The sequence below is a fragment of the Chinchilla lanigera genome, unplaced genomic scaffold, assembly GCF_000276665.1.
Source record: "Chinchilla lanigera isolate Chin_1 unplaced genomic scaffold, ChiLan1.0 scaffold00041, whole genome shotgun sequence".
NCBI classification, from domain to species: Eukaryota; Metazoa; Chordata; class Mammalia; order Rodentia; family Chinchillidae; genus Chinchilla; species Chinchilla lanigera.
The window spans coordinates 18,831,539-18,857,592 of NW_004955442.1; the positions used below are offsets into that span (position 1 = coordinate 18,831,539).

At 49.9% G+C, this 26,054-nt stretch overlaps 3 protein-coding genes across 6 annotated transcripts in view; 2 read left to right on the plus strand and 1 right to left on the minus strand.

Moving 5' to 3' along the window:
* The window catches only part of Dgcr14 (DiGeorge syndrome critical region gene 14), an 11,506-nt gene extending 2,502 nt beyond the window's left edge, over positions 1 to 9,004 (plus strand). Inside the window, exons 4-10 of the mRNA XM_005391788.2 lie at positions 1,114 to 1,283; positions 1,399 to 1,516; positions 1,774 to 1,907; positions 2,606 to 2,708; positions 3,386 to 3,495; positions 7,778 to 7,893; positions 8,459 to 9,004. Coding sequence (XP_005391845.1) covers positions 1,114 to 1,283; positions 1,399 to 1,516; positions 1,774 to 1,907; positions 2,606 to 2,708; positions 3,386 to 3,495; positions 7,778 to 7,893; positions 8,459 to 8,738 — 1,031 coding nt within the window. The 3' untranslated portion in view covers positions 8,739 to 9,004. The remainder of the gene's footprint in view (positions 1 to 1,113; positions 1,284 to 1,398; positions 1,517 to 1,773; positions 1,908 to 2,605; positions 2,709 to 3,385; positions 3,496 to 7,777; positions 7,894 to 8,458) is intronic.
* Positions 9,005 to 14,952: 5,948 nt separating this feature from the next.
* On the minus strand, positions 14,953 to 15,947 carry Tssk2 (testis-specific serine kinase 2). The gene is given in 5 exon segments (XM_005415367.1): positions 14,953 to 15,235; positions 15,237 to 15,322; positions 15,325 to 15,630; positions 15,633 to 15,764; positions 15,767 to 15,947. Coding segments are annotated over 5 exon segments (882 nt in total). The 3' UTR covers positions 14,953 to 15,058.
* Positions 15,948 to 25,683: 9,736 nt separating this feature from the next.
* Positions 25,684 to 26,054, plus strand: part of Dgcr2 (DiGeorge syndrome critical region gene 2) — an 81,331-nt gene continuing 80,960 nt past the window's right edge. For all 4 annotated transcript variants that reach the window (XM_005391789.2, XM_005391790.2, XM_005391791.2 and 1 more), the window contains exon 1: positions 25,684 to 26,008. In XM_005391789.2, coding sequence (XP_005391846.1) covers positions 25,930 to 26,008 — 79 coding nt within the window. In that variant the 5' untranslated portion in view covers positions 25,684 to 25,929. The remainder of the gene's footprint in view (positions 26,009 to 26,054) is intronic.

The following is a 26,054-nucleotide window of genomic DNA, read 5'->3' on the forward strand; positions in this document are numbered from 1 at the left end:
TTTTTGGTTTTTCTCCGGTACCGGGAACCGAACTCACGACCTTGCGCGTGCCAGGCAGGCGCTTTTGCCGCTGAGCTAAACCCCCAGCCCCTGAGTTTTCACCTTTTTAATCCCAGTTTTGAATTTACTAGCTTTGTACACAGTCTAGCATGTAGCAGGTAGTCAAGATTGTTACTAGAGGCCAGGAGTGGTGGTGCACACCTCTAATCCCAGCACTGAGGAGGCTGAGGCAGGAGGATCACTGTGAGTTTGGGGCCAGCCTAGGTTATATATTGAGTTCAGGACCAATCTGAATTACATATCTAAACCGTATCTCAAAAAAAAAAAAAAATTGTCATTAGAATGGAAGGGAAAGCACCCCTCCAAGTTGGATCTGGTGTTGCCAGCTGTAGTCCCAGCTAATTGGAAGGTTGAGGTGGGAGGATCAGGCTGAGCCCAGGAGTTCGAGATGTGTTTGGGCAATACAACAAGATCTGTCTCAAAAAAAAAAAAGAAAATCCCTTTCAAATGACCCCACCGAAATTTGTAGCAGCACCAGGGTGCTAGCTCAACAGGAGTCCCGCTTCCCACAGTGGCAGGGGTGGCAGTGGTGTGGGCCAATACCTGCAAGGCCCCATCTGGAGCCTAGGGTCACATGAGATTCCTGCGACAGGGGCTAGCTGACAGGTCTAGATGCTTAGGTGGCAACCACCCATGTATAGTCCAAATACCAGGAAAAAAAGAGGTGAGGGTGAGAACATCCCTGGAAGGAAGGAGCATTCTGGGGATTCGGCAGTAGAGCCTATAGAATTAGTACAATTTTGAGAGAAAAGAGATTGCCAAACTCCATTGACCACAAACGCCTGCTTTAATTCCTGGGTCTGCCCTACCCCACCTAACCAATCACATACATGGTTCTCTTAGTGTCTGGCAGATGAACAGAGGCAGCTGCAGGGTGCCCTGGGCAGTTGGAGTGGCTTGATTCTGCCCCATGGGGAGCTCTCTGACAGGGGTGAGAATTCCAGCCTTGTTTGTAGGGTGGTGTGACTCCCAGGACTGGGTGTACTGAACTCTTCTGACTGCAAAGTGGGGTTTATGCCATGTGTGGTACTTGTGTTCTTCCCACCTGAGCAGGAGAGGCTGGAGAGGAGGAGGAGAAGGAGCCGCTGCCCAGCTTGGATGTCTTCCTGAGCCGCTACACAAGTGAGGACAATGCCTCCTTCCAGGAGATCATGGAGGTGGCCAAGGAGAAAAGCCGGGCCCGCCATGCCTGGCTTTACCAGGCTGAAGAGGAGTTTGAGAAGGTAGCTCTGGAGCTTTAGGACATTGGCATCCTCTATTGGGGTGGGGAAGTCCCAGGCCCATAGGCATAGTGCCTAGGGGTCCCTCTGACCCTCACTTTTCCCCATGTGATTGTAGAGGCAGAAAGATAATCTTGAACTCCCATCAGCAGAGCACCAGGCCATCGAGAACAGCCAGGCTGGCGTGGAAACCTGGAAGTACAAGGCCAAGAACTCCCTCATGTACTATCCAGACGGTGAGTGGGTAGGCTGGGTGGCAAGATGGGGACATGGGTCTTGCTTGGGTCTGGCTGTGTTTGAATTGGCTTTCAGAGCATGGGCCTTGGGGGAATCCTCCTCTGTGCTAGTGGAGAGTGAGCTAGGCTGCACACATGAGAGTGACTTGCCTGAGAGGAAAAGTATGGTCTTGTCCCTTAGGCTTCAGGCCTGCTAGGGCTGAGGTGGGGCCTGTGTGGCACTCTGACACTGGTGCCGTCTCTGCTTTGTTTGCCAGGTGTCCCTGATGAAGAGCAACTGTTTAAGAAACCCCGGCAAGTGGTGCATAAGAACACTCGCTTCCTTAGGGACCCCTTCAGCCAGGCTCTGAGCAGGTCCCAGCTCCAGCAAGCAGCTGCCCTCAATGCCCAGGTAAAGCTGTGAGGCCCAGCAGGCACACTGGGTCAGAGGTAGCTGGGGGCAGGCACGGCTTCTCCTATCATGGCTGCCCCCTTAAAGTGAGGACCATCTCTGAGCTTGATAGAGCTCAGTAGGCAGAAAGATTGGGGTCCCTGTGTGGCAGGGCCCTGAGTCTGCAGGCACCCCAGAGAACAGAGGCCACTGGGAGGGAGCCAGCCTTGTCTGGCTGTATCCATGTCCACACATCAGGCAGGGCTGTGGATAGAGTCAGGTGGGCAGGCAGGAAACTAGTAAGTACCAAAAGGGAGCCTGGCCTCAAAGGATGGCCTGCAGTGGCACTGGGGAGGCAGCAGAGAGATTCTGACCTTGGGAGTAGTGACTGTGATGATCATAGGGTTGAAGGGTGGAGCCAAGAGATGGGGAAGCTTACAGTGCCCCGGGGGAAAGGGACAGCACATGCCCTATCATGAGCACCGGTTTCCCTGGGTGGGAAGAGGGGGAATACTTTTTGCTTGGGTATCCACTCTGATGGGCCTCAAGGCCTTTGTGGGCGTGGAGGTCCTTCCTCCCTTTCTTCTCAGGAAGTCTGCCTGCCTGGAAGCCCCAGCTTTGCCCAGAGGAAAGAAGTATTTGCAGCGTGTTCCTGTCTACCTGGCTGTGGCCCAGCTGGGGAGAGAGCCCCCTGACACTAGCTTCTCTGCTCATTCCAGCACAAACAGGGCAAGGTGGGCCCCGACGGCAAGGAGCTCATTCCCCAGGAGTCCCCCCGAGTGGCCGGATTTGGATTTGTTGCCACCCCTTCTCCTGCCCCTGGTGAGCAGTAGGCTTTGTGCCAAGGGTGGTGTGGGCCATGGACAGGCTGGACTCTCAGGCATACTGGACCTGAGATGCCCTGAGGTACTGGATCCTTCCGGTCCTCTCCTCAGTGTCAGCAGAAGGGGTTCTGTGGGCAGTGCGCACAGCTCTAAATCCAGAGGACACCACAGGGTGGGGAGGCTCTGGGCATCAGGCCCAAGTTTCCTCACAGAAGTGGGTGACACTTGGGTTGGTCCCTCAGTGTACAGGACGTCCCTGTGGTCTCCTCATGTTAGCCTCTGCGCTCTCAGGCACTGGTTGCTTGATGCAGACTAGGCCATAGGTTTGCTGTGAATCCTGGGAGATTTAGGAGCTTTGGGAACCCTGTGTGTATCCTCCCTTAGGGTGGGGGTGACCTTCAGGAGGCCCCTGTGATAGAATGAGGCCCAGCTGATTAACTTCCTCAGGCTAAGTGCATCTGTCCTGCCATGGGACCACAGTGACCTTGGCATTACTGCTCAGAGAATGGAGGTGACGTGGTTCCTGAACCTAACAAAAGGAGAAAGGGCTTGTTGCTGGCCTTGATGTTAGCTGGGATGGACACGGGGTAACTGGCTATGGTTAGGGAAAGGCCTGGGGTGGTCGCCCTAACCAGGTCCCCTGGCCTGAGGTGACTGTGGGCTTTGCATTTGCAGGTGTAAACGAGTCCCCACTGATGACTTGGGGGGAGGTAGAGAACACACCACTGAGAGTTGAGGGGTCTGACACCCCCTACGTGGACAGGACACCGGGACCAGCCTTCAAGGTGGGTTGTCGTGAGGGGAGCAAGGGTAGGACTCAGCGTGGGTGCCTGAGTCTTCAGTCCTTGTGGCTCAAGACTGAACTGCCAGTGGTCAAAGCAGGCCCAGTTGATAGGGCCGAGCACTGACCCTTGTGAATGCCAGGGCTCTGATGACAGGAGTGAGTGGACAAGTGAGTCTGTTAAGGAGGGGTCTAGAAGAGTAGAGCCAAGGCGGGGAGCGGCCCTCTTCAGCCTGGAGATCATAGCTGCACACAGAGGAGGTGGAATGCTCACGGAGTTACACCAGGAGCTCCAGCTGCCCTGCAGGCCTCAGACCCTAGGACTTAGTTTGTGTCCTCAGAAAGGCTGTGTGAGGCAGAGCAGGGCTTCTGGTTACAGAAAGCAACGGGGTAGGGTGGAAAAGCAGCGGACAGACAGCCTGTAGGAAATTGGTGGCCCGAGGTAGCAGGGATGAGTAGGCAAGCAAGTGTGAGCCATGGAGAAAGCAAGATGTCCTGGTCTGCGGGGAGTCTGTGGGAAAACTGACTGTAGTAGTTTGGAAAGGGAAGAAGGGGAAACCCCTGAAACGTGTGTCCCTCTGTGGGGGTTTTGAGCCCCTACCTATGCTGACTCTGGGGTGTCCCCAGGTCACAGGAAGGAAGCAGAGGTTTGTGTTGTTGTAGAGGCCAAGAGTGTGGATTTTATCATCTGCTTTGGGAACACAAGAGAATGAGGTGTAGAGTGAAAAATGAGGTGCGTGTCGTGGTGCACACCTGTAATCCCAGCACTCAGGAGGCTGAAGCAGGAGGATTGCCGCAAGTTCAAGGCCAGCCAGGGCTACATACTTGCTACATCCAGCACAGCTCTTAAAACTTTGGAGGGAGGACAGCAGGGGTGAAGAAAGACAGGAATCAATATACAAAAGCTGGGGTCAGGTGGAGCCCTCTTTCCTGATGGGAGAGAGCTAACTGCCCAGCACCTGCAGCACATTTATTTATACAGTCAGCATATAAATAACTTCATAGAGGGTTTAAGGGAAGGGTAGGATCTGGAACAGGAGGACTGTCTAATCTGTTAGCAGAACAGCAGGTCTTGGTGGCTTCACGGGATACAAAAGAAAACTATTATCTCAAGGGAAAGGCACTATGCACATCAGCTCCCTGAGCTGTGCACACTTCTCCTGGGACCCTACCAAACTCATGAGAGGCAGTGCCCTTGTCCTAAATATCCGAGGTACAGACAGCATCGCTCCCAACACATAGTGAGACCCTGTCTCAAAAAAAAAAAAAAAAGAATATTTGAGTCTGGTTCAGTGACTGGGTCAGAGATCATCTTGAGAGATCATCTGCATTCAGCAGTGATCATTTTGAAATATTGTAGAGAAAAAGATCACTTGGGTACTAACAGAAACAGAAGAACTAGCAGTGACATGGCTTTTTGCAGAGTCCTACTGCAGTCCAGAGAGGAGAACATCTACCCCGTGACTGCCTGAGGGTCATAACAAGAACCTGTCCGAGGGCTGGGGATATAGCTCAGTGGCACAAGCACCTGCCTGGCAAGCACAAGGTCCTGAGTTCGATTCCTGGTACCAAAAACAGGGCCTATCCTGTCAAACATTAAAGCATATCATCAGGCCGTAGATGCATCAGCAGTGTCCCATTTGGCCTAGAGCCTGTGTGCAAAGGGCAGGTTCTGAAACAAACTGTGGCCCAAGTAAGAATTGAGGGTATGATAAAGATTGCATTCAAATTTTGCTAAATAGCAGAGTTTTTTGAATTAAAGGGATCTAGGTCTTTGATATATAGAGCAGGATAAATTCTGGAAAGTTGAGAGGGTTAAACGTAAAAACAATAACCATAATACCGAAGAAAAGAGTGCGGGGATACTTATATGGTATTTTTCTTGCCATACTGGAGATTGAAACCCAGGCTTTGTGCGTGCTAGGCAAGTATTCCACTGCTGAGCGATAGCCAAACTCTTACTTAGTTTACTCTTAAAGTAGGAAGAACTTTCCATACAAGAAAGGAAAAAAACTGAAGTAATAGGTACAGTAGTCCTCTGTTATCCAAGGTTTTAGGTTTTAGTTACTCAAAGTCAGCTGCAGTCTGAAAATGTTTAATGGGAACTTACATAAATAAATAATTTACAAGGCTTAAGTCACTTTATGACAGCATACTTTTTTTTTGTACCGGGAATTGAACTCAGGACTTCGAGCTTGCCAGGCAAGCGCTTGTGCCACTGAGCTATATCCCCAGCCCTACAGCATACTATTACAATTGTTTTATCAGTTTTTAGTTTCTTACTATGACTAATTTGTGGGGTTTTTTTCCTTCTTTTGTAGTGGTTCTAGGGATCACACTTAGGGTCTTATATATGCTATGCATATGCCCTACCGCTGAGTTACATCCCCAGCCCCTAATTAGTAAATTAAACTTTATCATAGGCATGCATAGAAAAAAAACATAGCACACATAGGGTTTGGTACTATTTCAGCTTTCAGGTATCCTTTGGAGAGTCTTGAAACATATGCTGTGAAGATAAGTGGGGACTCCTGTATATGAAAATAATGAACTTTTGCACAGCCAAAAACATCATGAAGAAAACACAACCAAGTAACTGAAAAGCAATTGTATGGGATAGGTGATTTATTTTTATTTACTATCACTATTATCATTATCATTATTTTTTTTTTTTTAGTCTCACCGTGTAGTTTAGGCTGGTTTTGAACTTATATGTAAGCCCAGGCTGGCCTTGAATTTATAGTGATCTTCCTGCCTCAGCCTCCTAAGTGCTAGGATTACAGGTGTACACCATCACACCCAGCTGGTTTTTTTTACTACTTGACTTATTGGTTGGGTGAATTTATTTCACTTTGCCTAAGGAACGGGATGTGTTGCAGCGCCCATTGCCTAGGGAAAAAACCCGGATGTAAAGTGAGTGAAACTAAACTAGAGTGAAATAGGGCCACAGCAGCCAAACTCCAGGGCTGCCACAATTCTGGGCCCAGCAGCCACAGCCCAAGCAGCTGGAACCCGCTGTTTTTGTTTTTTCAGACAGGGTCTTGCTGTGTAGTTTAGGTTGGTGTTGAACTTATCCTGTAACCCAGGCTGGCCTTGAACTCATGGCAGACTTCCTGCTTCAGCCTCCCAAGTACTGGGATTACAGGCATGCACCACCATGCGTGGTTATGGTTTAATTTACTTGGTAGGTAAAGCCCCTGTAAGTAACAAAACAAAAAAAGATAAGCACCTCTGTAGAAAAGAGGCCTCATTCACAGCTGGAGGGTTTTGAAAGAATCATAAAAGGCCAGTAAAAGCAGAAAGATGTTCACTCTAACAATCAGAGGGTATGAAATAAAAGCAAGACCCACTTTTCCCCTAAAATCTTGTCAGAGGTTCATGCCGTGGTGGTCCTGGCCATGAGGGCCCATTGAGGATAGATGAGGAGGGCAAGTCTGGAGTGAGGCTTTTTCTTTTCTTTTCTTTTGCTTTCTTTTTAAATTAGATTTTATTGGTATATTTTAGATATATATAACGATCACATTCATCCTAGAGAATTTGTGCCTGTACATGATGTAACTTGTTTTTTTTCTCCATTGCTCTACTCTCCCTTCAATCCCCCTCCATTTACAAAGCTTTGTTTCCATGTTTTCCTTTTCTCTTTTTTTTTTTTTTTAACTTGTCCCCTCTTTCCTCCTCCCCTCTCCCTTGTTGTACCTCTCCCTATTTGAACATTTCCCTCCTATTTCACAATACCTATTATACATTTGGGTCCTTATTTACACTTTTGGTGTCTCACACTAGAGAAACAATGCAGTATTCATTCACACATGTGTGTCCGATTTATTTTACTAAGGGTATGATCTCAGGGTGAATCCATTTTCCTAGAAATGTCTCAAGCTTATCCTTCTTTATGGCAGAGTAGTACTCCATTGTGTAAAAAAACCCCACATCTTCTTTATTCATTCCTCATTGATGGGCCCTTGGGTTGTTTCCAAGATTTGGCTATTACAAACTGTGCTATTATAAACATAGGTGTGCATATGTCACTGTGGTATGATGCTTTTAATTCTTTTGGGAAGATACCCAGGAGAGGAATGGCTGGGTCAAATGGAACCTCTAGCTCTAGTTTTTCAAGAAATTGCAGTGAAGCTTTCGAGAGGTTTCAGGGGGAGACCACAGTGGGTTGCTGGGACTGTGGCCTCCAGGGGGAAGAGGTTGGCACTCACTGCAGCTACTCTTTTGGGTGAGGAACACCTGGCTTGCTGGCAGGTCCAGTATAGACCGTTCCCATGACTTCCTTGTAGATCTTGGAGCCTGGCCGCAGGGAGCGACTGGGCCTGAAGATGGCCAATGAGGCGGCTGCCAAGAACCGGGCCAAGAAGCAGGAAGCCCTGCGGAGAGTGACAGAGAACTTGGCCAGGTGAGGTCCACCAGGCCCTCAGGAGGTGGGGAGGGGGTGGGGAAGGAGGATGGGCATGAGAGATTGTCCCGTCCTGCTTCTGTTTTGCCTACACCCAGCCATGTGGATGCATGACCTAGTCAGCTGAGCCCAGGGCAGGTCCACACTGTTCTCTGGAGGATGCCGTGGCTGCAGCTCTGCTTCGAGCATGGCTGCTTGTGATCCACGCTGCAGGCTCCTCTCCACCTGTTTCCCTCCACATACTCCTTGGCCTGTGCCTAAGAAGCCCTTTAGCCCCTTGTCCCACTTGAGCTCCTGTCAGCCCTGTGGAGACGGTGTCATCATTCCCCTTGGGGAGGGGTGGGGACTTGAATTCTCAGGTGCTGGGGTCTCCCCCAGGCCCACAGCCAAAGGCAGCACCGCCACTGACCTCACACTTGGCTGCACTGCTGTGTGCCAGCCTGCAAAGTGTTGTCCTCAGCCCGGAGTGACCGTGCATCATCTGACCTGAGGGTGAGGGAGGCCCTGCTCCCAGCAGCACCTAACCCTCCTAACCTCAACCTTCTTCCTCATCCCTCCATGCCAGCCTCACACCCAAAGGTCTGAGTCCAGCCATGTCCCCGGCCCTGCAGCGGCTTGTAAGCAGGACAGCCAGCAAGTACACAGATCGTGCCTTACGGGCCAGCTACACACCGTCCCCAGCACGCTCAACTCACCTCAAGACCCCAGCTGGTGGGCCTCAGACTCCCACAAGCACACCAGCTCCTGGCTCTGCCCCACGCACACCCCTCACACAAGACCCAGCCTCCATCACGGACAACCTGCTGCAACTGCCTGCCCGGCACAAAGCCTCGGACTTCTTTTAGAGCCAGCTCGGGCTGGGCCCACAGAAGCTTCCTGGAGCCTGAAGTACAGAGGACTCCGGCCTCTGGGGTCCCAGGCCCGGCCCAGAAGTGGTTGATCAGCACAGGAACTGCAGATGACAGGTGCTGTGCGGCAACCAGGCTGACACAGGACACACACCCACTCCCCTTGGGGTGCAGCACCCATGCTGCTTCCTGAGGCCTTGCTGGAACTGTTTTCTATTTAACCCCCACCTGAACTGTCATTAAAGAATACCTGGTACAGTCTGGCCAGGCTGCTTTTCCATCCCTCACCCTGAACCTGGGCCCTAGCGCCAACCTGGGACCTCCATCGATGTCTGAGAGGTTGAGGGTCCCTGGGTTGTGGAAGCTGTGGGTGGCTCCCAGAACTGCCTTCTGAGCTGAGCTCACACATCACTCCTTTTCCCTAAGAGAAAATGTCACCCAGCAGGGTCTGAGGAGGTTTGCAAAGCTGAGCTAAGGAACTTTACCCACGTAGAATTTGCAGGCTCGCTGACTCCTTTCGCAGAAAAATAATTTTCAGGAAGAGGTGCATTAGGCAGAAATTGTCATACACACTCAAGAGTGGAGTATGGGCATTCCGAGAAGTGAAATGAATATTTCTTGAACAGGGAACATTTATGCTTTCTTGAGGGGTGGAAACCTGGGGAAAAGTTGGCCCACCCCCCAAAAGGATTCTAGCCCCATTTTTCTTTCTGTTGTGTTTTGTTTCAGTTTTTTGAGGCAGACCTTGAATTCATTATGTAGCCCAGGCTGGCCTTGAACTTTGTAGCAGTCCTGCCTTAGCCTCCTGAGTACTGGGATTACAGGCGTGTGTGTCACCACGCCCAGCCCTTTTTTTTTTTTATGGGTAATTTAAACATTCCTTGGATTTGCTCAACCTGTTCCTTCATCTTTCTCAAGCCAATTTATGGACTTTCAGTATTTCTGAGGAATTTTGGGTACAATGGGTCTGGTAGGGAAGGAGTCTAAATTTAACTAAAGGAATGCTGACATAGAACTCCTTGGGTAACTCCAGCTGGGTCCTGGAAGTTGCAGCCTTTTTGTTGTTGTTAGAGTCTCACTGTGTAGTTTAGGCTGGCCTCAAGTTTACAGTGATTGTCCTGTCTCAGCCTCCCGAGTGCTGAGATTGTAGGCATGTGCCACCATGCCTGGCTGTTGGGTTTTTCTTAAAAGTACAATTTTTAGGTATGATTTCTTTCCTTTCTATCATTTATTTGTTTTGGTTTTGTTTTTTGAGATAAGGTCTCACTGTGTAACCCAGGCTGGCCTCAAACTCGAGGTCGTCCTGCCTCCTGAGTGCTGGGGTTACAGGAGTGCACCACCATGCCCAGCTCTACCATTTATTTTCGTCTATTCTACCTCATTTCTCTGCTCCTGAGTTGAGGGATGGACCCTTTGGAATTGTGCTCTTCTGGGTTACCTGGGGTTCTAGGCCCTGCGGGACCTAGCCTGCTTAATTTGCCAGCTACAGGGCTATCAAGCCTCCACCCCAGCATGAGTCACTTTCCTGGTAGCCTTAGTCCTCACCTCCAAGCGCCTGAGTTCTAGCTCAGGTGAGGCTGGGTCATCCTCACCGTGACCTCTGCTTACCTGCCCTTGGCCCTGCCCATTAATTGGCTCCACTGAGGCTGCAGTGTGGAAAGAGAGCTGCAGAGAGCTGCAGGTGCTGTGTGCATGGGGAGGTGTTTGCCTGTGGGCTGGGAGGAGTCCTCACTTGGTAGTGGAGCTGAGGGTTCTTGCCCTCTAGTCCTAGCTGGGTCCAGAATCAATGTCTAATTCTCATGCTAGTGTGTTCAGGCCTCAGGTGGGAGTCACAGAATGTTCACTGATCAGGAGGCTCTGGGTACACAAGGGACTCTGCTTAGAATTGTGCTTTGAACCCTGCATGAGCTGTTTTCTCCAGTTCTATATGGGTTGTCTCACCCACTTGTTAAGTGCTGATGTTCTCTGGAGGCCAGTCCACGGCCTGGCACCTGCCTGGAGTCCTCCAACTTGTACTCCTGTACAGTACCTTCCTACTAGCTCCTGGGTGGCTGCCCTGCAACCCTTTATGGGCTGGATCTGGGGTCTGGAGCTGGAATTCTTAGGGACCAGGAAGGTGGGGCTCTGGGTGCTTTTGTTTCATTGAAAAGATTCATTTTTAAATCAAGGGGACTCCTGGAAGTGGGAGGCAGAAATCTAAGGTCAGGGAATGCTGCCCAGGTGCTGACCAAGTCAGGCACTTAGCCAGTGTGCAGGGAGTATGCTCTGGGGAGGGATGGTGGCCAAAACAAAACAAAAGAGACGGGCTGCTGCATGGGGCTTCCTCAGGGTGGGGTGGCAATGAATGATCACTGGGTTTCCCTTTGGGAAATGCCCACCAGGGTTGTCAATCTCAAATGGCCCTAGGAATTTGAGGGTGACATTGCAGAAAGATACGTGTGAGGGAGCAGGACCGGGTCAACATGGGCTGAACTACTTCAAGCAAGGGAGAGGCATGGAGCTGCCCAGCCTCAAACGTCTTGGAGACGGGCAGGGACAGATCAGAGGCAGACAAGCGTGGGCCTGGCAGATAAACCACAAGGAAAGGTCGTCTCCTTGCCACAAGCCCCACTATGAATCTGCCTGTGCCTGAGTGTCAGTCCCTGGACCCCTGCACTGGAGACCCCACCCCAGCTGAGTCCTAGAGGAAAAGACCCCTCTTGGCATTCTGTGCTTATATATACTTTTTGATTTATTCCCCTCAAGGCATAAGCCAGGGTAGAGTGGACCCATCCCTTTTCTACTACAAATTTGTACTTTAGCATTATAGTAGCTGGCTGAATGTCTCAGTACCTTTCTCTGAAGGATGCAGGAAGCAATCTATGTTTACTCACTTGGTATGACAAACAGCAAGGAGTGCACATGTGCAAAAGTGTCAAGGATTGGGATGCCTTTATGCTCCATCTAACTGGTTTTGGATATGTTTATCCTAGCATCACAGAGGGTCCAGTAGACCCACAACACTCCAGGATTTGTTTAAAATTTTTTTTCTTTTGATTTGTCTGGTAGAAGTAGCCCTATTGAGTACAATGACACATGAAAAACCAGATTTGCAAGTTTGAAGGTCAAAAGTGAATCATCGGATTACTCATGCATGGATGATGAAGATGATCCATTATGATAAAATGCATGTTTTCATAACAGAGGAGTGATATGAGTGGATGATGATGATGATGACAATGACTTTGACATTGGCCATATGAGCCAGAGTTCCTGTGACAGTGAAATGGAGCAAGAATCCAGTGATAACACACGCAGAGAATGCAGACCTTGATGAGGAAGAAAACACCAATGTGAGTACGTATTTGACTAGTTGAAATGTTGCAAAAATGGCCACACAACCAAATGGAACAACCCAAAAATTTAGCGAAGGCTTTGGCAGAGGTGAAACCTGCTAGAATGCCAGCAATACCTTTCAGTGTTGGAAAGTGTAACAGATGAAACGCTACAGGATGCTGTGAAATACACAAAGGCTGAAATGCAAGTAAAACCTTCTGTATGCACCAGTATGCATATTAAAAAATCTATTATGACACCTCACTAGCTGAACTGAAAGCACTCATAGCTCTGCTGTTTTTAGCATAGATTTCTCATGGTGATCTCAGGAATGTAAAAGACTTACGGAAAGCAATGGTCAAAATATGGCATGCCCTTGTAGATGCGAAGACTTATTATTCTTTCAATTTAGACATTTACTCAGGAACTCAGCCATCAGGTCCTCACTCATATAGTAATAAATTTAATGACGTGAACAGACTTGTTGCTCCCATCTCCCAAACTAATCAGAATGTGATGCTGGACAGCTGGTTTACCAGTTTCCAGTTGATGTTACATTTGCTAATAGAGCACAAGTTGACCAGTGTGGGAACTGTACACAGGAACAAAGCAGAAATGCCAAATGAAATGTTGCAATTTCAGAACAGAGAATTATATAATACAATCTTTAAATTTCAGAAAGATATAACATTGGCCTCCTACATGGCAAAGAAAAGCAAACTGGTACTGCTGATGTCAATACTTCACCATGATGGAAATATTGACAGGGAAACCACGATAAAACAGAAACCTGAGATGGAAACTTTCAACAACAAAACCAAACATGGAGTAGATGTTGTTGATGAGTTGTGCAGCAACTATAATGTCCCTTGAAACATAAAGCATTGGCCAATGGTTGTGTCTTACTCAGTTCTAAACGTGTAGCATAAATAGTTTGATAGTTTACAAAGAAAATAACAAGTAGAGAATATCACGAACAAATTTTCTTAGAGGATTGAGACTGGAGCTCATAAGAGATCTTTTATAGCAGAGGAAAAATAAAATGTTTCTAACCAGGGAACTATGCAAAACAATTGTGGAGCACACTGGTGAGCTGACAGGTGAAGAGGCAGGCATACCATCACAAAGACCTACTATGACAACACAGAAAAACAAGATGTTAACTGTGCCCTATAAGAAAGGACAGGAAAGCAAAACATACGTACTGTCAGTATTTGTGTATGGGACATGCAGTTGTTATATGTGAAGACTGCTTTAGGTGTGACATCTGAAGCAAAGCTTATTTTTGTGGTAGAATTCTATTGATACTTTCATTGTAGTTCAATTTATTTCTGATGTTATCTTTTAGGTTTCGTGAGGAAGTACATAGCTGATATGAAAATGTTGATGTCTATTCTAAACACACAATACATACTAAGAATTTAAGGCCACGTGTGGTGGCTCATGCCCAGCTCTGTGGTGACAGTAATCTCAGCACTCAAGAGGCTGAGGCAGGAGTATCACTGCGAATTTGTGGACAGCCTGGGCTACAAAGTGAGTTCAACGCCAGCCTGAACTGCATGCTAAAACTCTGTCTGAAAAAGACAACAACAAAAAAAGAATTTAATAATTTATTTTATCAATATTTTATATTCCTGTTAACTACACACTGTATTATATAAGAACCTCCTGACAAAATAGCAAAACCACTGAGATGTGAAGTATGTCCTACAAAAAGCCCAGGAAAGCAAAACACATGTGCTGTCAGTGTAAGCAGTCCATGTGTAGGGAACATGCTATTGTCATTTGTGCAGACTGCCTTATATGTGATAATTGAAGTGAAGATTTTGTGTGTGTGTGGAGTGCTATGGGTATTTTCGTTGTAGTTCAGATGGGAACTTATATCTGATGTTCTTGTTTAGACTTTGTACACCAAAAACCAGTGGATGTTGAAAGTTTTGATGCTTTTTTATAAACAATATTAAAACTCAATACTTTTGTGATTTTTTTTTCCTGTTAAGTAATCATTGTTTATTTTATTTTATTTTTTTTGGTTTTTCTCCGGTACCAGGAACCGAACTCACGACCTTGCGCTTGCCAGGCAGGCGCTTTGCTGCTGAGCTAAATCCCCAGCCCAGTAATCATTGTTTAATAAAACTGATAAAATTGAAATTAATAAAAAATTGAAATTAATAATTCACTAGTAGAAATATTCTAAAGAATAAATGCACCAAGTGTGGTGGCTCATGTCTGTAATCCCAGCACTTGAGAGGCTGAGCCAGGATGATCACTATGAGTTCAAGGGCAACCTGAACTGCAGAGTGAAACCCAGTCTCAAAAAAGACAAAAAATAAAGCTGGGCATGGTGATGCATGCCTATAATCCCAGCATTTGGGAGGCTAAGGCAGGAGGGTTGCTGTGAGTTTGAGGTCAGCCTGAACTGCATAGTGAAACCCTGTCTCAAAAAGACTAAATAAATAAATAAATAAGACAAAAATAAACAAAGAAACAAACAAACGTGGGTCTGACAGACCTACATTTATGCGCCTTGATGACATAATTAGTCTTATGCTCCAAGGGCTACACCCTTCGTTATAAAATGGAAGAAAGTGAATAGAACAGTCAAAGTAGTTTAATTGATGGGTTTTATTTGTCCCTTGCACCTGTGCCTTTTTCAGGTCCTACCTGCCTGCTTAGTTTAGATGGGCGCAACCTTCACACACTCAATGCCCTCTCTACTGCTAGGTGCTCAACTTCCCCACCTCAAGACTAGAGATAAAGGGGCTGGGGATTTAGCTCAGCGGCAAAGCACCTGCCTGGCAAGTGCAAGGTCGTGAGTTCAGTTCCCGGTACCGGAGAAAAACCAAAAAAAAAAAAAAAAAGACTAGAGATAAGATTCTTTTTAGCTGTGGCCAGCCTGGCTTCTATCCTTTGTTCTCGGGCAGCTGATGCTGGGGTTTGGCCCCCAGCTTGTGGACAGGCCAGTTGTCAGGCCTTGAGCCTGACCAGGTATTACATTTGCACTAGGCCCAGTAGTTGCCTTCTCTCTTCCTCTTGAGAGAATCAGAAGACCCATATGGGTTAGAGTTTGGGAGGCTGCAGCCATGAGTAACTGAAGATTTACTGTGCTGCTGCCAGTTGACATCTGGCTGCAAGACGCCATTGATGACATCCTTGCACTCACCGGAGAGGTATTTGGGGGCAGTGGGAGAAGTTAATGCAGTGCTCCTTCTGCATCACGCACAGCATCTTTTTGATGTTGGAGTCATCATAGGGCATCAGGCCCAAACCAAGATGCAGAGGATCACACCCAAGCTCCAGGTGTCATACACCCCAGGCTGGTATGAGATGACTTGCAACACATCAGGGACCGCATATGCTGCTGACCTACAGTAGCTCTCACTGAGGACAGTGTGCCGGCTCCCTTCCAAAAGGCAGCACTTGGGTCAGCCTAAGTTGGATAGCTTGGTGTTGAAGTCCTTGTCAAAGAAAAGATTCTTGCACTTGAGGTCTCTATAGATGACATCCACATCGCGGCAGTATCTGAAGGCCGAAGAGAGCCAGAAGAACAACTTGTGCGGCACATGGTCATGTGGGTTCCCTGGCACTTCGTGACCTTGAGGAGGCTGCCCAGGGTGCTGAGCTCCATGACAATGTCAATGTGTACATTAGAGGTTTCAAAAATCTCATAGGTCTTGATGATGGCCCAGTGGTGGATGGTTGCCAGATGTCCATCTCCTATGGAAGAATCATTACAAAACCGGTGAGTATCTTCTTTCAGTGAATGATCTTGACCACCACACTGAACTTCAGGTCCTCCGTGTAGGCAGACTTGACTTTTGTGTGGAAGCATTTGTCCAGATTGATTCCCATGAAGTAACCCTTCCTCCTTATGACTGCAGCATTGTCCATGCTGGCAGGAGTGGCTGACATCACCACTCTATATCCCCTCCCCATGTGGCCCAGCAAATGTTGTCCCCATTTCTACCATGGGGAGTCCTCTGGCTGGGCTAGACCTGGATTGAAGGGCTGCAATGCTCAACCTTGTGCCAAGATGACTTGAATGAATGCAATCATAAAGCCAGGCTCCTGGGAGTGGGAACTGGGCTGGGTGAATAGGGCCCTGGAAGCCAGTCTGACCTACAAGGAGCATACCCTTCCCTGCCCAGTAGAAGAATGTCATCATCCAAGACTAGTCATGCTTTCTGCTCCCTTTTCTTTCTCTTTTAGGTTTTCTTGGTACAGGTCTTACTATGTAGTGTAGCTGGCTTTGAACTCATTATGCAGCCCAGTCTGGCCTCAAGCTTGTGGTCCTTCTGCCCTTACCTCCTGATGATGTGTGTACCACCATGCCCAGCTGCTCCCCTTTCCTGTTGAGGCTTCCCTGCTAGAGTGAGGACTGGGTGGAGGCAGCCTAGACTCAGTAGTGTGCGAGCTCCTCCTCTTTCCTCACCTGGCCATGAGACCTAGCCTTACACTGATTGTTTTCTGCTCCACTAGGGTCAGTTTCCTGAAGCTTCTCTGGGATGATGTCCTTGGTGTCTGCTCAGGTTCAGGAAAACCAGTGGTGGTTTCAAGCCTGGTAGATAAAAGCAGCTCTGTGAGTTCTCCTGGACCTAGAGCCAGACAGATGAACTGTTGCCACTCTGGTGAATAGGGACATAGGAGGACAAGCAGCACTGAGGATGCCGCAAGTACCCAACTGGGTGGCTTAGGGACTAGGGAAGGCAGATGCATACTGGCCTAGGGATGGGGCAAGTATGGAGGATGGGTAGGGCTCTGACCAGATAGATAGAGTGGTAGAAAGAGCTTCTGAGGATGGCTGAGTAATACAAGTCAGGTCTTTTTTAAAAATCTAGATTATGGGCAGCCATTGCATAATTCAAGTCTCATTTTAAGGTGGCTACTGGCAAAAAGAGGATCATTAACTTGGGGCGAGTGTAAAGGCCAGTACCCTGGGCTAGATTTGAGGAGCCTGGGCCAGGGTAGGCCTCTGGGGGTCAGAGGGAGCCAGAGAAAGGCCAGCCAGGATCTGGTCGGTGAGTGGGCAAACCCTGTGGGAAGGCCTTGGTGTGTGTGTGTGTGTGGAGAGGCTGGGGGCTGGAAGCACTCTGAGCATTGCCTATGAAGAACAAGCTTCTGGGTGGAGAGAGGGAGCCAGAATCCTGCCACTTTGGACATTTGCGAGGGGTGGGCGGGGTTTGCCTGTTGGATCCTAGACTTGTACATCATTTGCATCTCAGCTAATTTTTGTGCCTGGTACATGGATTTTTTCTTGGAAAATGGCATTGTGTGTGCATCTCCTTAGCTACCTTGGAAGCCCTGATGTTTATTTTCTGTCTGTCACAGGAGTCTGTGCCCACAGAAAGCTACCAAGACAGGTGACCCCAGAGTGCTGTGTTCAGAGGGAGATTAGGAAGACCTGTTTGTATGTGGGGGTGGTGTGGGGTGGAAGGTGTGAGAGTTGTCAACTTCATTGGGCAGACAGATGCTTAAATTAGGAATGTACACTCCTGGGTGAGTCTGAGTGGTCAGGGGGGACAGTATCTGGTCACTGACCCCTTTCTTTCTGGTGCTCTTTCCTTGTGCTTCCTGGCTGCCATGAAGCTAACAGCTTTGCTCCAGCATCCCACCACTGTCCCCTGCCTTAGAGCCTGCCAGCCATGGATACAAATCTCTGAAATGATGAGCCAAAAATAAACTTCTCCTCCTTTAACTTGTGTCAGATATTCCATCACAGTAACAGGAAAACCAGTATGTATAGGTTTCAAAGAGGAAGTGTTGTAGGAGTCCAGGTGCAAAGTGTCAGTAGGGCTCTACCAGGTGGACAAGAACCATGTGTGTTAGTCAGACCCGATATCTTGGCCAGGGAAATGGCTGTGTGGACACACCTGGAGCCAGTAGGGTGTGCCCTGTGTCTGGCAGCCAGAGTCAAGCCGCCAGGCTGAGAGACAGGATGGGCAGGATGGACAGATGGGTCCATGGTGACTGCCTTCTAGTAGTACGCGAGCCTTGTGAGTTCCACCCTGTGTAGAGCACTGGTGGTTAATAGCTTTAACTCAATGTATTTCTTTCTCCTGAGAGCTTCTTTTAGTTGAAATGACCAGAACTTCCCTTCTTTGTGTCCCAGAAGGGGCTAAGATTTGCAAGCCAAGACCCAGGGTCATGACGTTTCCATCCTCTCGCAATCCCTTGTACCCAAAAATGCTCTATCTGGAGCATTCCCAGCTGACTCTACCAACTCATCCTCCCTCCTTTGTGGATTCTGCTGCCTTATACCCTGCCCTTGCCCAGGACAGTGTGGTCTCTGGTTTGTTAGGGACATACTGGAAGAGGCATGGCACGGGCAGAGTGGCTGGAGCATGGAGTGGGTGGCTTCATCTAGGATGTGCACACAGGGCTGGGACACCCAAGACATTTGAGGGAGGGGTGTTAGATGGGTTGGGGGAACCTCGAGGGTTCCTTCCAGTGTCGCAGTCCTGTGAGGGGTCTGGACACTCTGGGAAATCCACCGTCCTCTGAGTTTTGCTTTCCTCTTGAAAGTGGGTGCCATTGATCCATTTATTTCACAAGTATTTGATGATCTCTTCTAGGTGCTGAAGGGCTCTGTGAGCTAGTGTCAACAGTTCTACCCTTTCCTGCAGCCCAGAGGCCAGGGAGGCTCAGAGCCATAGCAGACAATGTGAGTGCACAATGAAGGCTGTGCTGGATCCAGGATTGTGGGGCTGGGAGGTCAGAGAATGGGGGCCAGAACTGAGGGAGACTGAGGAAAGCTGAGGTCTGAGGAAGCAGCCATGTGGAGGTTAATGCCCATGATGGCCTGAGGACCATGACTTGGTGGGGGCAGATCACAGGGGCCACTTTGAGATCCTGGTCTAAAGCCTATGAAGGTCACTGAAAGAGACTGAGCCAGAGTGGATATGAATTGTCCAGTAAGGTGGGGGCATCTGTGAAGAAGTGGACTTCAGTCACACGGGCCTGCTGCCCTGGGTGCGGTCTCAGGTGGGTCATCCTCCTTCTCTGTTTCCCATATGGAAAGCACACAGCAGGTGCTCCTGCTGCAGTCTTTCTGTCCAGGCTGACTTCTGGCTGAGCTGTAGCCAGTTGCCTCTGGTCCCTTTGCTGTCCTTTACCCTGAGGACCATGGCAGGCCTGTGAGAAAAGGAGGTGAAGCAACTCAGGAGCCTCCGAGCGCCTCCCTACCTAGCCAGCCCCATGTGCTATGGGTTCCCACTTCACCAAGGGTTTTTTAACGGGAAAAATAAGGGGCACCTATAGTGCTAGTTGGGCCTGTCCTGTGTCTGTACCATGTGCACTCACAGGCCTCCTAGGCAGAGCCCATAAGAGCAAGATGCAGTCAGTAGTCAGGACCTCCAGAAGGTGCTGTGGAGCCCAAGGCCCCAAGGCTGAGGCTGAGGAGGTAGCTAGCATCTTCAGGGGCGAGCCTACAAGCATGATTATGGCACATATGTGGGATGGGGATATAAGGAGAGGTCATCAGAAGGATGATCAACAGGAGGAGGGCAGGCCTGGGAAGTCCTCAGGGGCCGGTCCTTGGAGACCTTTCCGTGGAGGTGGGGCCAGGCTGGGTGTAGGAGGGGTGTCTGACCACTGTGGAAGCGATGAGAAGGGAGGAGCTCCCTTCCCGTGGTGGGGGGGTGAGGGAGGTGAGACTGTACGTTGGGAGGAGAGCAGGGAGGGCAGGTGTAGGGTTGTTGGACCCTACTTTTCCCAAGGGGTCTAAGGGTTTGCATCTTCCCAAGATGGAGGCTCGGGCCAAGGGTGGGGAGGTGAGTTGGAAGGCTCGCTTTGATGTCTATTAACCTTCAGGTTCCATTGAGCTTGCCAGAGTGAGATAAAGAGAAAGGGGCCACAGTGGCAAGGTGAGGACTCTGGGAGACGGCACAGGCAGGGCAGGCAGCACATGGAAGCCACTGGTACCAAATGCAGGCTACACCCACCATGGGACACTGCTGGCTGCCTTATCTACCCACAGGATCCAGACAGGCTTTGTGAAGATGCCTGTCCTACTTACCAGCTCAGCTTTCCAGGTCCAACAGGGACAGGCCCCTTGAGGACAGGCTGGGACTAGAGGGGAATGGCATATGGTCAAGGCCGTAAAGGACTGGGGAACATGCTGGGCCATCCAGCAGAGCTCTCACTTCCTGGCCACAGACTGATGACTCAGGGTACCTTTGACTCAGGGTGCTGGCTGGACATGGGGGGAACCCATGGTGCAGAGCAGGAAGAGATGCCCCTGCAGGTGGGGGAATGAAGAAGGACTGACAGGCCATCCTGCTTGCCCTTTGCAGTTTACCGCAACCCAGCCTTGTGCACCTGGATGCCCGAGCACAATGACAATATGGCTGCCCAGATCCTCAACTCCAAATGTGGGCACAGGCAACTCCGCTGCAGACACCACTCCAACTGCCCTCTGTGCACCCCCACTTTGCACTGGTGGACCTCCCTCTGGAAATATCATCCTTACTCTGCTCTCCGACTGATTACTCAGCTCTCTGCTCTGGCCCCCACCTCTCCAGGTATCCCCCAAACCCTGTCCCACATTTTGACTGTCCCAGCCTTTGACTGGTACAGATGCTTCCTCCAGTGCCTGAGCTCACAGTCTGAGATGGGGCCCCTGGGCTGTATTTTCTCATGAATGAGGATTTGCAATACAAGGGGGATGCCAGAGAGAGTCCAGCACTGCCGTCAGCTGGGTAAAGGCATTCATCCTGTGTGTCAATCTGTGCTTATTAGAGAAACAGATTTAACACAAGATATAGAAATGCACAAGAATTTACAAGATTAGCTTACAATGGCCACCCACAGCGCTGTCCGTGGGCTGGAGAGCCAAAGGACCCAGTCAAAGTCCTGGAGCTTACTGTAGTGTTCCATGCGAGTCCATACCAGGAGGCTGAAGGGTCTGCGATGTCCAAGGTGAAGATGAAGACTGGAACTCCTCTGAAGAAACAGAAGCAAGCCTTCCTTTTTCATTGTCCTTGTATTCCATTCAGGTGACAGCTATTGATTGGTGTCCCTCGACTCCCAGGGTGGGTCTTCTGTCTAAAGTAAATCCCTTCAGCCACACCCAGAACTATGCTGATCCAATCTAGTTGGGTGTTTCTTACTCAAATTGACATAATCAGTTAACTGTCACATCATGGGCTTTATGATTTATGTCTTTTTTTTTCATAGTACTGAAGATTGAACCCAGAGCCTTAACACTTAGGTACACCCCCAACTTTTTCTTTTCTTTTTTTTTTTTTTCTTTGCTTTCTTTTCTTTTCTTTGTGGGGGGTGACAGGGTTTCACGACGTCACTCAGACTGGCCTTAAACTATGTACCCCAGGCTGGCCTTGAACTTGGAGTAATTCTCCTGTCTCAGCCTTCCATGTGTTGGGATTACAGATATGTGCCACCATGCTTGGCTAAAGTTGTTTTTTTCTTTTTGCATTTGAGACAAGATTTTGCTATGTTGCTAAGTTGCACAGGCTAGGGTCAAACCTGTGATTCTCCTGCCTCAGCTTCCCAGAGTGCTGTGATTATAATCATGAGCAACCACACCTGGCTGATTTATTAGTTTTTTTTTTTTTTTTTTTGTATCAGGAATTGAACTCAGGACCTTGCGCTTGCCAGGCAGGCACTTATGCTGCTGAGCTATATCCCTGGCCCTTATTAGTTCTTCAGACATGTCAGTTATGGAATTCAAAGGGGAGGAGAAAAATGGGACAGAAACAGCACCTCAGGCTCAGGCTTCAAGCTATGAGCTCTTCTCCATTCCCTGCTGGCCCCTGGTTCACTGGATGTGCCTTTCTAGGATGCTGTATATATGTGGGGCTCCTGTATTTCCTGGGGCATCTGCTCAGTGTTGAAACACTGGGTGTCTGACTGTCTGCCTGGCCACTTGTACCATTTCCTCTGTAGGTTTTATCTGGGCTGTGCTTTGGGCCACACCTCTTCCCAATGTGCCAGCTTGGTGGCTAACTTCGAACTTCAACTCTTCTCCTTCCTCTTCCTCTTCCTCCTCCCTCTCCCCTCTCCCTCCCTTCTCCTTCTCCTTCTTCTTCTTCCTTTCCTCTTCATCCTCCCTCCCCCTCCCTCTCCTTCTCCTTCTTCTTCTTCTTCTTCCTCCTCTTCTTCCTCTTCTCCTTCTCTTCTCCTTCTTCATTTTTTGAGACAGAGTCTTGCTATCCTGGCCTCAAACTCACTGCAATCTCCAGAGTGCTGGGATTACATGTGTCACCACACCCAGCTGGTGATGGACTTCTTATCAGAGCCAGATTCTGAAGTTCAGGAGGCTTCTGTGCCCTGGGAATTCTCCCCCTTGGTGGTGGTTGTGGAGGACAAACTCTGTACCTTGGGCTACACTCAGTAGTGACTGCAGATCTCGTGGCTGTGCCAGTGCTGTAGACATTTGGCAGCTGTAGACAAGGTCCTTGCACACCCCGGGCAGGTGCTTGGAAGTTGGCATGTGCTCCCTTTCATGATACTGTGGTGGTTGTAGGGCATGAAGTCACAGACCATAATGTGAAAGATCGTGCCTAGGCTCCAAGTGTCAGACATTACAGGGGAAGTGCTGCATCACCTTGGGAGTGCTCCACAGAAGCACAGAAGGTGTTGCTCAATGTCAGCTGCTGTTGTCCTGCAGACCCAGCCTCCTGAGTGCTGGTATTACAGGCGTGTGCCACCATGCCCGGCCTTGAAACAATTTTATGTTTAACTCCTTGTTGAGCAAAATGTTTTTGCACCTGAGGTCTCAGTGGACCATGGTGGGATCACGGCATTAGTACTTGACACTGAGGAGAGCAGGTAGAACTTGAGAGAGCCATTCTTTGGCAGGGCTCCCTGGATTCTGAAAAGTTTGAGGAGGTTCTCCTCAACCCTGAGCTCCATAACACAGAACTTGCCCAGGGATGTCTCAAAGATCTCATAGGTGTTGATAATGGAGGAGCAGTTTAACCTTGTCTGAAGCTCAATTTCCCTTCAAAGGAATTTCTGTATGAATTTTGTGGGGGCTTTCTGGAGGTTGATGATTTTTGACTGCCACATTGAGCTCTGGGGATTCAGAACAAGCAGATGTGGCCACTGAGGATGAACCCTCAAGGAGAGCTGCACCACGCCAACCCCAAATTTGTCTCCATGAAGTAGCCTCAGCAGCAGCAGCAGCAGCCATAGTTTCAGGAGTACCTGGTGCCTCTGATGTTGCTTTCTACATCCCTGAGGGACTTGAGCCAGCAGCAACCTCAACTACATCAGGGCAGAGTCCTCTGGTTGACTGGGCTTGACTGATATGCCTACCTCTTAAGATGAAGGAATATTTAGCACTGTCTCCCAGATGACTTCAGTGGGTGAAGTCACAAAGGTGCACCCCACAGGAATAAGGCTCTGGCTCGAGCCACTTGGTCTTGGAACCCTGGAAGCTCTACTAGCAAGCTGGAGCAGACCAAAGGTCAGCAGAGAGGCCTTGTAGTTTGGCTGGGACCTGAGGCAGGTGGAGGCTGTGGAAGACATGAAAGTTTGTCATTATTTCCAAACCTGGAGTTAGGACTGTATGTGGAGTGGTGGGGTCGATGGTTGCAAATCAGGTAATCCCAGGGAATCTAGGGCAGGTGGCCCTACCAGTTAGGGTCCCAGCAGGAAACAGAAGGCACACCCCACCGGCCAGTGAGAGGGAAGACGTCATCTCTGATTGTTTTTCTCTCTCATCAGCTCTTTTTTTTTTTTTTTTGGTTTTTTTTTTTTTTTGGTTTTTCTCCGGTACCGGGAACCGAACTCACGACCTTGCGCTTGCCAGGCAGGCGCTTTTGCCGCTGAGCTAAATCCCCAGCCCCTCTCATCAGCTCTTGACACTGTCCACACAGGCAGCCTGCGGGGTTCCAGAGCAGGGCCAAGAAGGGTACAGGTGGGTCGGAGGAGCAGAGACTCCTGGTGCAGCCATCCCTGCAGCCATAAAGCCAGACGCTGCCCTCTTGCCGCGCGGTTAGGCTGGGCCTTTCTCCTCTGTGTACTTTTCTCTCCCCATCTGAACCTTTGCGGGCCTGCTTGTCTTACTGTGGGTCTGCAAGGGGACAACTGGCAGGAATTCTGCTCCTGGCTGAGCTCCCTCCTAGGGATCTGTGCAACCTGTAGCCCCGGCTTCACTTCCAGGGCAAACTGGAGCTGGGTGCAGAAGGCTGGGCCAGATGCCACGCCGAGTCCAGGCAGCTGTCCCTGGGAATCCTCCCTAAAACAGCACAAGCAGCCAGGACAGCACTGGACAGCAACCTCTTTAACATGCAGTTCGCTGGCCCCATCTGCGGTGTCAAGCTCCTTGTCTAGCACCTGCTGTGCCACATCCTGGGAGAGTAGGAGCCCCTGAGGGTCTGGCTTAAATTTGGGTTTAACCTTGGGCATATCTGTTTAGACAGTGTGAACTGTCCTCTTTCACCCTTGGGACTATCCTCCCTTATGAACCGAATCCTGAAACTCTTCACAGGATACTCTGGAGTGAGGGAACATGCGGGTGGGTCAGGCTAGGCTCCTTTTCACCTTCTTCCCAGCTCTGACCACCCACCACTTTGCTCATGAGCACGCATGGCTGGTGGTGCTTCTGGACAACTTACTTTTCCTGCTGCCGAGGACGCCATCTGTGTCTCTCCTTGGTCATCTGCTCAAGATGAAAGGTGTGAGATAAGCATTTAGAGCGTTGTTGTTAGCTTCATTTCTGCCCAGGGCTTCCCTCTAGGCAGATGTGGCCTCTCCTCCTCCCCCAGTGCTTCTGGCAGATCCTTCTTCCAGAGGAGGCAAGCCTCTCCTAAGATCTAGTCTTCCCTTTACTCCCTATGTGATACTCCCTTAGGCCATTTCCTCATCTTTTGAAACAATTTCACATTTGTGCGTCTGTGAAGCCGTACCTGCCTTTTCCTAACAGGGTGGACCCTCCTTCCTCATTCTAAAAACATCAGAACTCCCAGTTTTTGTGCTCCACAGCGGTTCGGCTTTTTGTTGAGGGGTGGGGGCCTACCTGAAATCGAACTCAGGACCTCATGCTTGCCAGGCAGGTGCTGTGCCACTGAGCTAAGTCCCCAGCTCCCCCTTTTTTTGAGACAAGGATTTCTCTGTGTCGTTCAGACTGGTCTTGAACGACACAGAGAAATCCTTGTCTCAAAATTTAAAAAAAAGAAAAAAACCCAGAAAAAGGAAAAACAAAAGACCACCGTTGAAGTTGGGACGGTCCTACGACATCTGCAATCCCCGGGTCTTGCTTCACGTTTCGGATTCCCTATCCCCCCGCCCCATGCTTGTGGTGCCTAAGGCAGACATCAAACCCTCTGATGCCCCCCTATGGCCCTCGCCGCACATCCGCACACTCCGGGACTTGGGCTGCTTGGGGGTCTCCCGCTCTGGCTTAGTCCCAGAGCCCCATCTCCTGCTTAGCCAATGGCACGCATCATTGTTTATCGTCCCGCCTTCCCTCTTCGGGCCCGCCCCTCAGCCTCTGTCCTCGTCTGTTCAGCCCTTAGGCCTCGCCCCTTTCGCGCCCTGCCATTCAGGCTCCACCCCCCGCTTAACAGATGGTCCGCACGCCGGGGGGAGCGGCTGGCCCCGCCCTCGCCTCAGCGCTCATTGGTCTGCGCTGGCGTCGCGGACTGTAGGCGGGACTGCAGGGGCCCAAGAAGGACGGCGGCCATCTTGCGCGGAGCCGGAGTCGGACTCTGAGACTGCGACCTGCGGCGCCCGGGAGCCCCTGTCCTTTCTCTTCTACGGTGTATCTTCGCCGCAGCCCCACGAGATCCTTGGTCCACCGCTTCTCTGCGCTCGGCCTCGGCCCGGCCCTCCGACCCTCTGCCCGGCCCGGTCAGGCCTCGCCACGGGGTCACGCGCGGCCGCCCTGAGGACGATGAACGGAGGATAAATGGTGCCTAAGGCAGACAGCGGTGCCTTCTTGCTGCTCTTTCTGCTCGTGCTCACCGTCACCGAGCCGCTGCGGCCAGGTGCGCGGCGCTGTGGGGCGCTGTGGGGGGCGCGGGCGCGGCCTGG